This window comes from Terrapene carolina, unplaced genomic scaffold (assembly GCF_002925995.2).
Source record: "Terrapene carolina triunguis isolate 2854851 unplaced genomic scaffold, T_m_triunguis-2.0 Scaffold67, whole genome shotgun sequence".
Taxonomy (NCBI): Eukaryota; Metazoa; Chordata; order Testudines; family Emydidae; genus Terrapene; species Terrapene triunguis.
Genome location: NW_020664418.1, coordinates 22,714,365 through 22,730,045, shown reverse-complemented (window position 1 = coordinate 22,730,045; position 15,681 = coordinate 22,714,365). Strand labels below are relative to the sequence as shown.

General features: G+C 43.8%; 1 protein-coding gene across 1 annotated transcript in view; it reads left to right on the top strand.

Moving 5' to 3' along the window:
• Window positions 1-15,681, top strand: part of FAM189A1 (family with sequence similarity 189 member A1) — a 431,767-nt gene that overhangs the window by 142,686 nt on the left and 273,400 nt on the right. Inside the window, exon 2 of the mRNA XM_026648452.1 lies at window positions 14,697-14,753. Coding sequence (XP_026504237.1) covers window positions 14,697-14,753 — 57 coding nt within the window. The remainder of the gene's footprint in view (window positions 1-14,696; window positions 14,754-15,681) is intronic.

The following is a 15,681-nucleotide window of genomic DNA, read 5'->3' as shown; positions in this document are numbered from 1 at the left end:
GCCCAGAACTGGACACAGTACTCCAGTTGAGGCCTAATCAGTGCACGGTAGAGTGCAAGAATTCCCGTGTCTTGTTTACAACACTCCTGCTAATACATCCCAGAATCATGTTTGCTTTTTTTGCAACAGTGTTACACTGTTGACTCATATTTAGCTTGTGGTCCACTATGACCCCCAGGTCCTTTTCTGCAGTACTCCTTCCTACGCAGTCATTTCTCATTTTGTATGTGTGCAATTGTTTGTTCCTTCTTAAGTGGAGTATTTTGCATTTGTCCTTATTGAATTTCATCCTGTTTACTTCAGACCATTTCTCCAGTTTGTCCAGATCATTTTGAATTTTAATCCTACCCTCCAAAGCATGTGCAACCCCTCAAGCTTGGTATCATACACAAACTTTATAAGTGTACTCTCTACGCCATTATCTAAATCATCGATGAAAATATTGAACAGAGACGGACCCAGCATTGATCCCTGAGGGACCCCACTCGTTATGCCCTTCCAGCTTGACTGTGAACAACTGATAACTACTCTCTAGGAATGATTTTCCAGCCAGTCATGCACAAACCTTCCAGAAGCTCCATCTAGGTTGTATTTCCCTAGTTTGTTTATGAGAAGCTCGTGCAAGACAGTATCAAGCTTTATTAAAGTCAAGATATACCACATCTACCACTTCCTCCCTATCCATAGGACTTGTTATCCTGTCAAAGAAAGCTGTTAGGTTGGTTTGACATTTTTTTCTTGACAAAATCATTTCTTATTATTACTTATTTCCTTATTATCTTCTAGGTGTTTGCAAATTGATTGCTTAATTATTTGCTCCATTATCTTTCCAGGTACTGAAATTAAACTGACTGGTCTGTAATTCCCCAGATTGTCCTTATTCTCCTTTCTATAGATTGGCACTATATTTACCTTTTTCCAGTCCTTTGCAGCCTTTGGGACATGCAAGTCTGTTTGTTCTCTAGGGCATTTGAAGAAAATGGGAGATGGCTATATCTACACTGCGCACTTTACAACAGTGCGGTTGTGCTGCTGCAGGTGCGCTGTGTAGCTGCTCTTTATCTCTCCCGGTGACAAAATAAAACCACCTCTAATGAGGGGCGGTAGCTTCGTCACCAGGAGCATGGGTCCTGTCAACAAAGTGCTGTCCACACCAGCACTTTTCGTCGCTAAAACTTTTGTCATTCAGGATGGTGGTATTTCACACCCCTGAGCAACAAAAGTTTTAACGACAAAAGTGCCAGTGTAGACATAGCGGTTGAAAGGATGGTCATGTGATGTTATCCTCCCTCTTTTGGGGGGGTGAATTTTCAAGGTTTTTTTGGCAAGTGCAGTCAATCTGAGTTTTTGTACTAATGTTGACTAAATCATGGGATGGCACCCACAGCATAGGATGGTGGTCATTAGCTGTTGAATAAACTGAAATAAATCTTTTTTTTCAAAGGGAGTCAAGCAGGCCAGAGCAGTGTTAGCTCTGGGCACTTTAAAGTGCAATTTGTTGCATTCCTAATCAGGAGTAAAGTGGTTTGTGACTAGCATTAGTTTCTCATTGCAACATATCAGTAACTCCTGTCCAGCTGTGTGAGAGGAAAAGTTTTCCTGTCCACAAACTTGCAGCGTAGTAAACCACATAGGACCAAATGTTGCATGGTTATCATACTCCTGAATGCTATAGAGGGACACTGCCCTAGTTTTAGCCACATATCTCTGATATCTCTCTAAAGAAGGACTGCTAGTAACCCATATATTTAGTTGCCTAACACTTTGAAGAGAGGAAAATTTTGGCAACTTGCTAATGTCACTGACTGTTTTAGTATCAGAGGGGTAGTCGTGTTAGTCTGTATCCACAAAAACAATGAGGAGTCTGGTGGCACCTTAAAGACTAACAGATTTATTTGGGCATAAGCTTTCGTGGGTAAAAAACCCACTTTTTCAGATGCATCTGAAGAAGTGGGTTTTTTACCCACGAAAGCTTATGTCCAAATAAATCTGTTAGTCTTTAAGGTGCCACCGGACTCCTCACTGACTGTTCTAAGAAGCCCAGCCTGCACTACCATCAAGTATCAGCAATTTCAGGAGGCATTATGCTGGGAATGCTTGGGAGCTGCCAGGGTAGCTGTAGTGGGAGGAGGTTCCTTGACAACCTGCTTGCCCCCTCCTCAAATCCCAGTTTCTCATTCCTGCCTAGGACATCAGCTACCCCATCTCTTGAGAGGGCTGAGAAAGAACCAAGCTCCTCCAACCCCCTCCCCCCCAACACACAGCCTTAGTGTCCAATCCTTGTTGGCATAACATGGGGCAGGAGATCCCCCAACTTCTGGGAGAGAAAGGTAATCAGGGAGAGAGCCCAGTTAAGGCTTCCACTAAAACCCATGGTAGAGAAGAGAATAAACTGGATTGGGCTCCTCCATGATCACCTTTTGTATGCAACACATGCCACTAGCAGCCCTTCTCCCAACTCTGGGATCCACTTTCTACTGGTGCCAATTAATATAGTTAGTCCTGTAGCTCATGTGTTAGAAATCTGTGCTGTGGTGCTTGAGGTTCAGAGCTCAACCCCTGATGATGATGTATGATGAGGGAATTGTTACAGTTGTACATAATGGAATTTGTTTTGTCCCTTTAAAAATAGCTAGGAAATTACACACACAAACTATAAAATTGAACATTATTTAGGTTGTAAAGTCAAGCACTAGAAAATAACGAAATGCTGGAATTATTTGTCCAATCAACTTTAATTCTGCCCCTTTCTGCAGATGCATTATGACCTTAATTACATGAGCGCAAACTATTTTTTCCACTTGATCCTTGTCTCATTCAGGGCTCAGGCTGAACTTACATAAGGGATGATTTAAGGTTGCATGAGCAACTGAAAATCACATATTTCCTAACTTTCAAATGCTAGAGTTTTTGTATATATAATATTTAATCTGTTTATTTCTATTTACTTTGTCCAAAATTGATATGGTATTCATATAATATGAAAATGAAAGAAAATACTAAAGACAGAAGACGTTGAACAGCAGTATTTTATAATGCTTGCTTCTGAAAAACTGAGTGTAAAGAAGAGAGGGTTAAAATCACTTTTTATTTGAAGTCTGTTACAGTAACTCCTCGCTTAACGTTGTAGTTATGTTCCTGAAAAATGCGACTTTAAGCAAAACGATGTTTAGCAAATGCAATTTCCCCATAAGAATTAATGTAAATGGGGGGAGGGGTTAGGTTCCAGGGAAATTTTTTTCACCAGACAAAAACCTATATATTATATAGATATACACACAGTATACATTTTAAACAAATAATTTAATACTGTTCACAGCTCTGATGATTGTGAAGCTTGGGGTATGTCTACACTACAGGATTAATCCGAATTTAGATAATTCGAATTTGGGAAACAGGTTGTATAAATTCGATTGTGCGCGGCCACACTAAGCACATTAATTCGGTTTTTAACCACATTAATTCGGTGGTGTGCGGCCACACTACCCCATTACTTTAACCACAGTAATTCGGTGGTGTGCGGCCACACTAACCCTAATTCGAATTAACAAAATCGATTTAGGCGCTACTCCGCTCGTCGAGGTGGAGTACAGAAATCGATTTTAAGTGCCCTTTAATTCGAATTAACTGGCTCTGTAGTGTGGACGGGTGAAGGGTTAATTCGGATTAACGCAGCTAAATCCGAATTAAAGTCGTAGTGTAGACCAGGCCTTGGTTGAGGTGGTGAAGTTAGAGGGTGGAAGAGGGAGGGATATTTCCCAGGGAATGCCTTGCTGCTAAATGATGAACTAGCACTCAGCTGAGCCCTTAACACATTGTTGTTAATGTGGCCTCTCACACAAGGCAGCACAAACATGAGGGAGGGGAGACAACATAGTAGACAGACAGACACACACTGTGTGTGTGTGTGTGTGTGTGAGAGAGAGAGAGAGAGAGAGAGAGAGATGCACACTGCCCCTTTAAGTAAGCTGACCCACTCTTAAGTGCATTGTCTTTTTAAGTGGATCAGGAAGTTGAGACAGCAGCTGCTGCCCCAAGCTCTCTCTGTCTCTCTCCATCTGTGTCCCCTCCCTGCTCTATATGGAGAAGAGGTAAGCGGGGTGCAGGAGCAGGGGGAGGGGGACACCCTGACATTAGCCCCCCCTTCCTCCCCTGCACAGCAAGCAGGAGGCTCTGGGAGCAGCTCCAAGGCAGAGAGCAGGAGCAGCACATGGCAGTGGGGGGAGGGACAGCTGAACTGCCCAGCAATTGATAGCCTGCTGGGTGGCTGCAGCACAGGGAATTTAGGAGAGCGGGGAGATGATAGGGGGGCTGCCGGTCCACCCTAGTTACAGGCTCCCACCAGCTAGCTGCAACGGGCTGCTCTTCCTGCAAGCAATGTACAAAGCAGGCGGCTGCCAAACAATGTTAGAAGGGAGCATTGCACAACTTTAAACGAGCATGTTCCCTAATTGATCAGAAAGGAAACAACGTTAACCAGGACAACTTTAAGTGAGGAGTTACTGTACTTCCTTAGGCCTGGTCTACACTAGGCTTTTATGTCGACTTTAGCGCCGTTATATCGAATTAACCCTGCACCCGTCCACACCAGGAAGCCATTTAGTTCGACATAAAGCTCTCTTTAAATCGATTTCTGTAATCCTCCCCAACGAGAGGATTAGCGCTAAATTCGACATGGCCATATCGAATTAGGCTAGGTGTGGATGGAAATCGACGGTAATAGCTCCGGGAGCTATCCCACAGTGCACCACTCTGTTGACGCTCTGGACAGCAGTCCGAGCTCGGATGCTCTGACCAGCCACACCCCCGGGAAAATTTGAATTCATTTTCATTTTCCTGTCTGGGCAGTTTGAATCTCAGTTCCTCTTTGGACATCGAGGGGAGCTCAGCAGCAGTGGCAACTATGCAGAGCTCTCCAGCAGAGATGGCCGTGCAATCTAATAGAAAGAGGGCCCCAGCATGGACTGATCGGGAAGTCTTGGATCTCATCGCAGTGTGGGGCGATGAGTCCGTGCTTTCAGAGCTGCGCTCCAAAAGAAGGAATGCTAAGATCTACGAGAAGATCTCCAAAGCCATGGCAGAGAGAGGCTACAGCCGGGATGCAACGCAGTGCCGCGTGAAAATCAAGGAGCTGAGACAAGGCTACCAAAAAACCAAAGAGGCTAACGGACGCTCCGGATCCCAGCCCCACACATCCCGTTTCTACGAGGCACTGCATTCCATCCTGGGAGCGGCCGCCACCACTACCCCACCCCTGACCGTGGACTCCGAGGATGGGATCATGTCCGCGGCCGGTTCCTCGTCGGACATGACAGCGGACGGGGAAGATGAAGAAGGAGATGAGGAGGACGAGGCAGTCGACAGCGCTGGCACCGCTGATTTCCCCGACAGCCAGGAGCTCTTCATCACCCTTACCGAGATCCCGTACCAACCGTCCCCATCCCTTACCCCGGACACAGAATCAGGGGAAGGATCAAGCAGTAAGTGCTGTAAACATGTAAACATTTATTTAAAACAGAACGGTAATATTTATACTATTAACAATGTACATTTATAAAAGTTCTGTAAACTAGTAAAAAAATAATCAGGTACAAAACAGGAATATTTACAAAGGTAACAAATGGGTTTTCATGATTTCTCTGTCTTAGGCTCTTCTCAATTTAGTCCCAAGTGTTTTAAAAAATGTTCACAATGTCCGTTACTCCATGATTCCCAGGCCCAAGACGCTCCACTCCATAGTCCCAGTGCACCTACGCGAAAATCCGGTCAATGTGGCCGGGGATCGACGAGAAATCCTCGTAGGAGAACTCCTCGTAGGTCTCGTGGAGGTAGAGCTCAAGCCTGTTGATCAGGTTCCGGGGTAGGGCGATCTTAGTGGGCCCTCCGTGGTAGCAGACATGCCCCCTCCACGCCACAATCAAGTACTCCGGGATCATGGCCCGACATAGCATGGCGGCATACGGCCCCGGTTTCTGCATGCTTTCCCGCAGCATGCGTTCTCTCTGGGTGTCCGGGATCCTCAGGAGGGTGATGTCGCTCATGACGCCCTGCTTTGAATTAGGGAGGGGAATGTTAGTATTGGGACTGCTTTACAGCCACGCGGTGGAGGGAGAGGGGCAGCATACAGGGATCTTTCCCTGGGACAGCCGCGAGGGGGTGGGACAGGGGCAGAGTTGATGCTGTCCTGATTGCTGGCAGCAGAGACTGGCATTGCTTTCAATGTGAAAGGAGGCCAGTGCTACTGCTGGAGTTTTAAGCAGCCACAAGTCTGCGGCTTACCATTATTGCCCGCTCCAGAAGTTCAGGTCTCCAGCCACAGTTCTCTGAACAGTCCAAGACCTCCGCAAGTCCACAGGCACTGAAGGCGACGGCCGAAAATTCGACCTTGTCCTGAGTGCGCATGTGAGAGGTGCAGTGCATGGTCTTGTTCACAGAGAAAGACTAGGTTCTTTGTATACAATTTCATTTATCTGTCTCAGGAATTCACTCCCTTTTCACAATTCACACAGACACATCTGCGACTGTCTCCCAACCCAGCCTCTCAGCACACTCCCAGAGGCTAGCGCAGATTAGGCGGAGGAAGAAGAAGACGCGTGAAGACATGTTCTCAGAACTAATGGACTGCTCCCGAGCCCAGGCAGCCCAGCAGACACAGTGGAGGGAGAACTTGTCACAAATGCACCGAGCAGTCATGGAACGGGAGGAGAGGTGGCGTCAGGAGGACCAACAGGCTACTGAAAAGCTGCTTGGACTAATGAGGGAGCAAACGGACACGCTCCAGCGCCTTGTGGATGTTCTGCAAGACCGGAGGCAGGAGGACAGAGCCCCGCTGCAGTCTATCTGTAACCGCCCTCACCCGCCACCAAGTCCCACACCACCCTCACCCAAACTCCAAAGAAGGAGGGGCGGCAAGGGCCGTTAAAACTTTCAGTCAACCCCTGCAGACTGCTCTAGCACTAGAAGGCTGACATTCCCCAAAATTTCATAAGTCCTTTCCCACCCACCTCACAGAAGCCCCCGTCCAAGTTTCACACCCCACGTTTCATGTCTGGTTCGCAATAAAATGTTTGTTTCTGTCCATTACTGTTTCAGTCAGGTTCTTTTGAGGGAGAGTCTGTCTGGAGGGGGGGAAGGGGCTTGGTAATTGGGCAGGACAGTGACCTTTAGCAGGGTACAGAGGCGGTGTCAGGTCCAGCATCAGGACACATACACAGTGCAGTCACTGGTTACCCTGGTCAGTCTGGGAGGTGTTTTTCATGTTCTCCATTGAAATAACCAGTCCACCAGTGCGGAGCCTGTCATTCCGGGAGTTTAGAAGCATCATTTGCATCAGAACACTGAACCCGCCCCCCGCCACAGTCTGCGTCCCCGGTTTAAAATATTCCCGCGAAAACAGCAATACAGAGAACGCTGTTCATTAACAAAATCGAAATGATTTTATTTTTTGGGAAGGGGAAGGGGGTGAAGGGGGTATGTAACTGGAGAGGATAGTCAAAATGAACTGGGTAAAGAAACGGGGGCAGGTTCAGCTTCTCTGTCCACAAACTGAAAAGTCACTGGTTGCCCTGCTCACTCAGGAACCTAGCTTTCAAAGCCTCCCGGATGCACAGGGCGTCCCGCTGGGATCTTCTAATGGCCCGGCTGTCTGGCTGGACGTAATCAGCAGCCAGGCTATTTGCCTCTAGCTCCCACCCCGCCATAAAGGTCTCCCCCTTGCTCTCACATAGATTGTGGAGCACACAGCAAGCTGCAATAACGATGGGGATATTGGTTTCACTGAGATCACAGCGAGTGAGTAAGCTTCTCCATCTCCCTTTGAGACGGCCAAAAGCACACTCCACCACCATTCTGCACTTGCTGAGACGGTAGTTGAACAGTTCTTTTTCTGTGTCCAGGGCGCCAGTATAGGGCTTCATGAGCCAGGGCATTAGCGGGTAGGCTGGGTCCCCGAGGATGACTGTAGGCATCTCCACATCCCCAAGAGTTATTTTGTGGTCTGGGAAGTAAATACCTTCCTGCAGCCGTCTAAACAGACCAGAGTTCCTGAACACACGAGCGTCATGAACCTTGCCCGGCCATCCGACGTAGATGTTTGTAAACCGTCCCCGATGGTCCACCAGTGCTTGCAGCACCATTGAAAAGTAGCCCTTTCTATTGATGTACTGGCTGGCCTGGTGGTCCGGTCCCAGGATAGGGATGTGAGTCCCATCGATAGCCCCTCCACAGTTTGGAAATCCCATCGCGGCAAAGCCATCTATGATGACCTGCGCGTTTCCCAGGGTCACAACCTTTGGGAGCAGTACCTTCACGATTGCCTTGGCTACTTGCATGACAACAACCCCCACGGTAGATTTGCCCACACCAAAGTGGTTCGCGACTGACCGGTAGCTGTCCGGCGTTGCAAGCTTCCAGAGGGCTATGGCCACTCGCTTCTGGACAGTGAGGGCTGCTCGCATGCGGGTGTCCTTGCGCTTCAGGGCAGGGGACAGCAACTCACAAAGTTCGAGGAAAGTCCCCTTCCGCATGCGAAAGTTTCGCAGCCACTGGGATTCATCCCAGACCTGAAGCACTATACGGTCCCACCAGTCCGTGCTTGTTTCCCGGGCCCAGAATCGCCGTTCAACAAAATCCACATGCCCCATTGCCACCGTGATGTCCTGGGCGCTGGGGCTCGTGGTTTCTGACAGCTCTGTGCCACTCTCCGACTTCAGGCTCTCACGGCGGTGCCGTAGCCTCCTCGCCCGATTTCTCTGCATCTGCCTCAGGGAAAGGTGTATGATAAGCTGCGAGGTGTTGAGAACGGCCACAAGTGCAGCGATGGTCGCAGCGTGATCCATGATCGCAGTGCTGTGGCGTCCGCGCTGTCACTGACCAGAAAAGTGCGCGAACTGATTTCCCGCCGGCGCTTTCATGGAGGGAGGGAGGGCGTTAGTGACGGACGGATGACGACAAATTTTTTTTACCCAGAAGGCATTGGCGGCTCGACCCAGAATTCCGATGGGCAGCGGGGACTGCGGGAACTGTGGGATAGCTGCCCACAGTGCACCGCTTCCAATATCGACGCTCGCCCCGTTAGTGTGGACTCACAAAGTCGAATTACTGTCCTTAGTGTGTCCTTAGTGTGGACACACACGTTCGACTTTGCAATATCGATTCCACATATTCGATTTAAGTAAAATCGAATTACCCTCGTAGTGTAGACATACCCTTAATGAAATCCAGTGAGTTATCCTAATAAGTTTTGCCATAATATGCTCTCTGGACTCTACTTTTATAACTAAATGGTTATGATCACTACTGCTTAAAGTGCTGATGGCTCTTGCCATTGGAGGTAACTTTTCACATAGTCTCTGTTTACTTAGTAAAGAATGCACATAAGCAATGAGCCAAATTTACCCTTGATGTAGCTTCAGTGAAGTCAATGATTAAATAGATTTAGAGTTTTGTGGAATAAAAAAAAAAAGCTAAATAATCTGTAGTAATCAGAATTACAGTTGCTGCTTGTGAACTGTACAATGGTAACGTTAAAGACATTGTTGCAGCATAAAGTATCGGTGGAGGGGACTTTTTATAGCAGGCCAAATTGTGCTTGGCCCTTACGTTGTGCGCAAGCAGGGAGGGTGGCAGGAAATTCCCATTCAGACATACCTTGCAGGCCTATGTAACGGCCAGCACAACTGCAGTTCAGAAGACCAGAGGGACTTCTCCCTTCCTCTTTCTGTAATGCCCTAAATGTGGTAGGTAGGTGCTGACTTGCAGAGTGGGAATAATATGGTAAATAGAAATAAAGCAGAGAATTGTTGCAGACAGTTAAAAATTGTACAAATGAATTTCTACTCATAGGAATTACAATATAACAAATCACCTTTTGAAATTACTCACTTGTATTGGGTCTGAGAAATAGTGGTTTTGTGTGTGTGTTTTATACCAATACTTACCTTGTTATTTTTCCTAAACGTGTTTTTTAATGGCCTTACAGTTTCAGTCAGCACATTTGTTTAATTGAGAGCGTGTTGCTGTCTAACCTGAAGTTGAATTTGCTAATCCTGTCATTTTACCTTCCTGAGTGCAATTCTGCATTACAGGATTATCAATCCAGGGACACTTATCATAACAGTAATAATAGGCTATCCTAGCTATTATGTGAACAAATTTAATTAACTGCAAAAAATAAATTCCTTTTCTCTGCCTTTGCCAACTTTCAGAAAAATGTAGTATTGTAGTAAAATTCCAGTAATAAGAGACTTCTAGCATATATGACATGGGAAACATTGTAGAATGCAAGCTACACTCAACAGTGCTTGATATTACCTGCATATTGGCTTTAGTATCAGAATCCATAAGCTGATTTCAATTTACTTTTTAGTATGCTTTCATGGGTTTTCCCCTGTTGTATATGTACTTTGCTCAGATGCTAACACTGAAGTCTCACAATGAAAACTATCTTAAATTTATGCATTTACAGGTTCTAATGGAAATACGAAAAAGGTGTCTTTTCCAATGTGCACTTTTCTTGAATAAAATCTTCAGCAAACTTAAATGTCATCAAATCTAGTTATTGCTAAAATGTGAAATATATTGCTCCAGACTATGAAATTAATGTTTTGTAGTGTAAAAAACACCTGACTTCAGTGAACTCATAGAGCAGATACAAATATTTTTCGTGTCATAATTCTGCAGCATTATTTGTTAAGTAGCAAGTCCATCTAGCCATACATTTATAGTAGTGGCTTATTGGTGCTTGTTGATATAAAAATTGGGTTATAATTACAGATAGGATGAGCAAGTTGTATTATATTGTTATGTATTTATTATAAGTTTTAAACCTAAATTTCTGGACCAAATTTGGTTTTCATATATAAGCATTCAGTTCTCATTGACTAAGGGCTGGTCTACACTTACCGGGTAGTTCGACGGCTGGCAATCGAAGTTCCGGGTTCGATTTATCGCGTCTGATCTGGACGCGATAAATCGAACCAGGAAGTGCTCGCCGTCGACTGCGGTACTCCAGCTCAACGAGAGGAGTACCGTGGAGTCGACGGGGAGCCTGCCTGCCGCGTGTGGACCGCGTCTGAACCGCGGTAAGTTCGAAGTAAGGTATGTTGAATTCAGCTACGTTATTCACGTAGCTGAATTTGCGTACCTTACTTCGACTTGGGGGGTAAGTATAGACCAAGCCTAAGTGTTGCTGTATTTGCATGTCTGAAGGTAGAATTTGGCCCAAAATAAACTTTAATTTATTTAGGTTTCTTGATATGCTTATCTTTAGCTCTATATGCTTTATGATAATTGAAAAATGCAATACAAAATTACTATCCACTAATATATATTGAATATCCCATGTAATATAACAAAATTAACCAATGTTAATAACTCTGAGTATGGCTACTTATATCTCTCAAACCACTTCTTCCTCAGATGCCTGACAGGGAGAATACTGTATCCACAGGACACCACTGGAATTAGTCAGTTCAGTCCAGGTCTCAAGGATTTTACCCCCAAAGTTCTATGTGGAGTAACAGGGAGGAGGCTTATGTGTTGGGAGAAGTGGATGTAAATGAGGATGTAATGTGGAGAGGAAGAAATCACTGTTGGAGGTTGCACTGTTGGATGAAACTTTAACTTAGAGGAGGAGTTGTTGTTTTGCCTCTTTGCTTTAGTCTTTTTTTGGGAGGGAGGGGGTTTGCCTGGTTGTGTGTGTGCATTTGAGCAATCTTAATTGTTTGTAGTTAGTTTGGTTGTTTTTTTGTTTGTTTGGAGAAATGAATAGAGTGAAATCCTAACCCCACTGAAGTCAATGGAAGTTTTGCCATTGACTTCAGTGAGGTCAGGATTTCACCCATTATTATATATAATTACATTTTAAAAAAAGTTTAAAAGGACACTTAGTTCACAAGGTCAACCTCTCAAAAGTTAGGAAATGCCAAATGTAGGTTACCCATGCTGCCTCCTAGTGTGTATGCATTCTGATAGTCTTTAATTATATTATTTTCTAGCTCTTAGCCTTATACAGTTGAATTCATGGTAAGTCTCACCTGTCTCTGAAGCCTGAGGGATATGGAGAGCTAGTCGCAATACAATACTTTAAAACAATTTTAAACTAGTTTTTGGGTTTTATTTTTTTGTTTTTGTAATATGTAGTATATACATATGCATGATGGTAAGGTATGACTAGTGAGTAATGCAGCTGTCTCAAACTCATGTGAAATCATCATCTTTATACCACATATTCTTTATCTATCAGTATGCATTACTTTTTGATTAGTCCCTTGTCTTTTTCTACCTGTTCCTGTTTGGTTTTTAACTGTTTTTTAATTTGAACCTAATATCTCTCTCTCAAGTACAAATACATACACTCTCTCTCTTCTTTCATCTCTCCCTCTCCCCTTGGCCAATTTTTTTTATTTAATCCTCACCTTCCTTTTACATGGCAGAAGTTATAAAGTATAGTGCAAATAATCCTAAAGAGTCCAAAGCAGATTAATTTTGATAGTGTCAGTGAACTACTGAATATTATACACTTTGTCATTGCTCTATATCAACAGGGTGCTCCAGCTGTGTAAGATGTCCCATTTTGAGGCTCCTGGGGGATTTTCCATCCATGGGAGAATGGTCCTGAGGCAGCTCTCGTATGGTTATTGTGGAGGAGCTAGAAGTCACTGGGCCTTTGTGCACTGTAGCAGCTCCACTGGCTAGATGGGCTTAGTACAGGTGAGAGGGCAGAGCATAGAGCATTCTGTGCCTGCTCTCTCTGTGCCTGCTGCTGCTATGCTGTTCCTAGGGAGATAGTGACCTCTTTCTGTGTCCTTTTTCCCCCTGCCATAAAGGGATTACACCATTGTAAATGAGAGTATAATTTAGCCTTCACCATTTTTATTACTATAGATTTTGTGTGAGAAGGAAAGAACATGCTTAACTGTCAGAGCCCAGTTTGGTTTGTATGGGTGGATCTTGGACGGGGTACCAGACTTTTACTTGGAAACTAAGCAGTCCATATTTGAGTAAAACTCTCAGTGATTCAGTTTTGCTGAAGTAAGGGCTGTAAAATTTGGCCCATATGAGTATTTCCAAATTCTGATGATATGCTCTATAAAACATGTCGCTCAGTTGTGTGATAAAGGGTCCCTGCATAACCCTTAGATGGTCACTCATCTGTCATATCACTGCCTAAGATCTGTCAATCACCTGAATAATTTAGAAGATATCCTGTAGACCACATTTTTTCCTGTTGCAACAAAAGTCTTTCATGATTACAAATAAGTAATGGCATAATATTGCACATTAAGACAAGGGGTGTGAGTGTGTGTATTTGAAGTGGTATGGCTACAAATTATGAGCTATTAGACATTTTAGATTGCAGAGATAGAGGTTTTTGACTGGCACTAATGCACATAGCAAATAAATGGTAGGAAAAATTAGGTTTTATTATTACAATATGTTTGTGCTAATTTTCACCTACTGTTTATCTATTAACTTGCAATGGAGGACCATGCATAACCATTCTGATAGTGCAAAAAAATCTCTCTGAAAGTTTTCTTTCAGTTCATGTTGTTACAGAAAATATTAATTAAAATAAACCATACAGCACATCAGGTGGTGTGACTTACTAGTGTACAGTGAAAATGGTTCTGAGACTTATTCTGAACTTATAGAACCATTTTGATCTGGAAATCAGACTGAAATCTCTATAGAATCCGGGGGTGGAGGGGGAAGAGAGGGGTTGTGATATTTACAGTACCATGTGTTTTCATCCATGTTGGAAATAGAATGAAAATTCATAGATTCTAAGGCCAAAAGGGACTTATTATGATCATCTAGTCTGACCTCCTGTACAACACAGGCCATAGAACTTCCACCAAAATAATTCCTAGAGTGTATCTTTTAGAAAACATTCAATATTGATTTCAAAATTGTCAGTGATGGCAAATCCACCATTACCCTTGACAAATTGTTCCAAAGGTTAATTACTCTCACTGGTAAAAAAAAAAAAAAAAAAAAAAAAAATTACCTCTTATTTCCAGTCTGAATTTGTCTAGCTTTAACTTCCAGCCACTGGATTGTGTTAAACCTTTCGCTGCTAAATTGAAGAGCCCATTATTAAATATTTGTTCCCTAAATAGAGACTGTAATCAAATCAGCCCTTAATCTTCTCTTTGCTAAGCTAAATAGATTGAGCTCTTTGAGTCTGTCGTTGTAAGAAATGTTTTCTAATCCTTTAATCATTCTCATGGCTCTTCTCTGAACCCTCTCCAATTTATCAACATCCTTCTTGAATTGTTAGCACCAGAACTGGACACAGTATTCCAGCAGCAGTCACACCAGTGCCAAATACAGAGATAAAATAACCTCCTACTTGAGATTCCCCTGTCTATGCATCCTAAGATCGCATTCGTTCCTTTGGCCACAGCGTCCCCCTGGGAGCTCACCTTCAGCTGATTATCCACTATGACCCCCAAATATTTTTCAGAGTCATTGGTTCCCAGGGTAGAGTCCCCCGTCCTATAAGTATGGCCTACATTATTTGTTTCAATAGCCTATCTTGCAGTATTTACTTTCCAGTCCCAACACTTTTGGAAGCCAATTACTTGTCTTATAGTTTGTTTGAGTATTGTTCTTTCTTAAAAGATACTGTTACTTTTTTTAGGTGTTAGTATAAAATCTGTGACTCTTTGCTGACTCTTTTCACTTGATTTCAGGTGCTGTTGTCAGGACTGATTGGCGTTGTCTCATGGAAAAGGCCTCTCTCACTTGTGGTAAGTGATATTGCTTTCTTTGTCATGTCAGGCATAAGAACTTAAGAACGGCCGTACTGGGTCAGACCAAAGGTCCATCTAGCCCAGTATCCTGTCTACCGACAGTGGCCAATGCCAGGTGCCCCAGAGGGAGTGGACCAACAGGCAAAGATCAAGTGATCTCTCTCCTGCCATCCATCTCCATCCTCTGACAAAGAGAGGCTAGGGACACCATTCCTTACCCATCCTGGCTAATAGCCATTAATGGACTTAACCACCATGAATTTATCCAGTTCTCTTTTAAACGCTGTTATAGTCCTTGACCTGCAATGGATGTTCAACATTTGAAACTAACGTATTTAAAAATTGTGTACATCTCATCGCTTTTCCCCTTAGGCTTTTGTGTAAACATTTTCAGTGGCTTTGTGTTGTGGGTTTGAACCCACTGAGTTTTCACTTTGAGTTTGGAGTCCAGTTTAGCTCAAATCTCAAAGTAAAACTGAGTCAAAACCATTGCCAGGGTTTTTTTTACATCAGGCAAGCTGCACATTTCACATTCAATGCAAACCAAAAACCCAATTTAGATTTGCTCAAAGTTTCAGTGAAATTTAATTTCCAATTTAACTTGAGCCCAGCTAGGTGTCAATTACTTTACAATTTGAACATTTCACACAGGTCTCGTGTGGTATCCTCAGAAATTGTGATTTCTGTGTAGAATAAATAACATTGGGCGCACAGAGAAATTTTTACAATCAGAACATTAATGAACTTGTAACTTTCAAGCTATATCCCCACCATTTGGATATTACAAATTCTTGTAGAAGAAGGCACACTAAAAAGATACCTTTCAGCTATTTTATTGGTTTGGTTTAGTTAATGTCCCCAGTAAGTAAAATAATGTCTTGCTAGTATTATTTTAAAAGAGGTTTTGTTATACCAAATGCTAATT